The sequence below is a fragment of the Micromesistius poutassou genome (assembly GCF_964030765.1).
Source record: "Micromesistius poutassou genome assembly, chromosome: 23".
NCBI lineage: Eukaryota > Metazoa > Chordata > Actinopteri > Gadiformes > Gadidae > Micromesistius > Micromesistius poutassou.
The window spans coordinates 10,831,333-10,833,987 of NC_140293.1; the positions used below are offsets into that span (position 1 = coordinate 10,831,333).

A 2,655-nucleotide genomic window follows, 5' to 3' on the forward strand; every position below is an offset into this window, starting at 1 on the left:
ACATGGCCGTGTGACGCAGGGAGACGACATGGGTCAGGTAAAGGATAATTAGGCCTGACTCAAAGACTCAAAGACCCCAGGGTCGGGTGGAAGGCTACACAAGACCTGCCCTAAAGAAACCAAAACGAGGTTAACATGCACACTTAGGTTCGACACACACACTGACTAATCATATTAAGCTTGTCCTTGAGAAAGGTATTACCGATGACGTCGACGCTAATCACTTCTATGTTCTGTGGAATTTAGTGGTTAGTGCCATTGTGGCCCTTTGCAGCTCCTCAAAGGGTTCAGTCATCGTGTATCCATGATGTAGAAACACCATTCTTTTTGCATCTGGTGAATCCCTGTGAACCGGTGCAGGTTGCGGTGCATGCACAGCATGAATGTACCGACAGCAAGGCCTCTGAGGCATCGCTAAAGTACACTGAATGATGGCTGAACAGACCTCAGGTGTGTGTGCACATGACGGTTACTCAAGGGTCAAACTGGATCCCACTCTGAGCGAAGCTGGTTATTGTGCATCCTATGCTCAAAGACCTCCTTCAGATGTCTCAGGTCTAACAATAGATAGTGACTTGTGACTCTAACCAGACGACGATACCAAATATATCGTACCCGTCAGCTCATCTTCATAACTTCTTTACTAAACATGTCTTCCCCCCCTTACCCTAACCCTACCCCCCCCCCCCCACACACACACACACACACAAGTAGCCTACTGAATCCCCATGCTGGTTTATGGCTTCTGTATATTATACATTTCAGTCACTACACAATACAAGCTACCCCCAAGGTACCAGGTCCCAACTCACTACGACCAGTCAATACAGCACACTTTCCAAGGGGGCTACGGGCTTCACGTCATCTCCCCTGTATCCCCAGAAGTCCATACCGTGAACCACCCCAATGTGTTTACATAACCCTAGTTTCATACTGTATATCGCAAGTTGCGCCCAGTTTTCACAGTTTGCACCTCACTTAAATCCTTGCCGTTCCGTTGTCCAAGGTTGCGTACTGCGTAAAAACAGGCGAGTAAATAGGCTAATTATAGAAGGCTTTGGTATTTGGTATCTGTCCAAAAAGGCTGCCTAAAAGTGTGTGACTCAGCGTTATCCGCCTCGACCTTCACCATGGTCTACGTGAGAATGAATGAATCGCCAGCGTGGAGACACGTGTCCCCGCACACACACACAGGCCCCATGCTTTACATGGGGAGGAGATAAGGGCTGTTGCATGGGAGACGAATACCTTTGTCTTTGGCTACTGTTCAACAATCCTCGCCTCGTGGCAGGTTGTAGTGGAATAGCCACATGTGGCTACATGTCGCCATGTAAATTATGTGTTGATTATCCACACATTGAACCATACGTGAACTGCCAAGGGCACAGTTAAACTATATGTTCATTATAAAAAATAAAATACTGTCTCTGTGTTCATTATCTGTGGACCCGAGTGGTAGACTTGCGGAGGAGGTTGTTTCAATACTGTATGGCGCACATAGATGATACCCTGCTGTGCTCAACCGTGAAGAACCAGATGGTGAATGAAACTGCGCTACTCTGTCGGTGCAGAAATATGCTCTCCTGTTGGGTCAGGATGAGTCTTGCAAACTTTCTAATTTTGCAGAGTTGCACCTGTAGCCCACTGATGTAGTCGGTATAAGGAATAAATGATTGAGCACATGAGCGAATGCTGGATAGATGGCGCTAAGTGAGCTACATTCATTCACACACCGAAATACACACAAACACTATCTGTATCCCGACGCCCCCTTTCCCCCTCTTTCTAGACCAGTGCGATATTGGGAAATCGTATTTATCCAGTACAATACTGGATTTAAACGATTAGAAATCTGTATATATGACGTTATAGGCTACTTTTATGCATATGCTTGAAGACAAGTTGAGGGCTTTTAGGACAATTAATGACATTGTATGGCCTACATATATGGCCATAAACTGTTTAACATTAATAACATAAAAGTATTCTAAAAAATAGCTTATATGTACATGAACAATATGTGGGCTTGAGTATATCCCTTTGAAATAAATTCTCAATCTTGAAACACAGTCGGAGCCAAACCAAAGTGAGTAAGTGAAACACTCTTACCTCTAACGATTTTCTGCGACATTCGCAAACAGGTGACACATATTTTAAAAACATTGTGGAATAAACCGGTCGTCTGAACGAAAATCAACCTTCACAGGTCACACCAACGGAAAAAGCATTTAGTCACATCCAATCCAAGCACACATCGCCTTGTCCGGGTAATCTGAGCATGAACCTTCATGTCCCGGTGGCGAGATAGAGGAATGGTCTCGACTGCAGCCCAGCTAAACCTTATATTCGCCTGACCTGAGGTCGGCGACAACGTGATGGCCCGGGGTGCCTTTTACGCGCGCCTTTTACGCACCGCGGCGAGCGATTAATCATCCACTGCCCGACAGTCCCTGGACTGTTGAGCCAAGCGCCGACGCAGACACACAACAAAGAACACCGTTTTATAATAGAAACATCAAGTACGTCCATAACTCACTGGTAAACTCCATATCCGTTTGTGCATAGTCCACTTCAGAGGGTCCTCACCGGTGCGCCCATGAGTCCGTCTATCGCCCATTAATTGGAAACGAAGCTCTTTTGTGGATCTCTCTGCAC

At 46.0% G+C, this 2,655-nt stretch overlaps 1 protein-coding gene across 1 annotated transcript in view; it reads right to left on the minus strand.

Moving 5' to 3' along the window:
- The window catches only part of epoa (erythropoietin a), a 5,734-nt gene extending 3,417 nt beyond the window's left edge, over positions 1-2,317 (minus strand). The window contains exon 1 of the mRNA XM_084487218.1: positions 2,110-2,317. Coding sequence (XP_084343344.1) covers positions 2,110-2,131 — 22 coding nt within the window. The 5' untranslated portion in view covers positions 2,132-2,317. The remainder of the gene's footprint in view (positions 1-2,109) is intronic.
- Between the last annotated feature and the right edge of the window lie 338 nt (positions 2,318-2,655).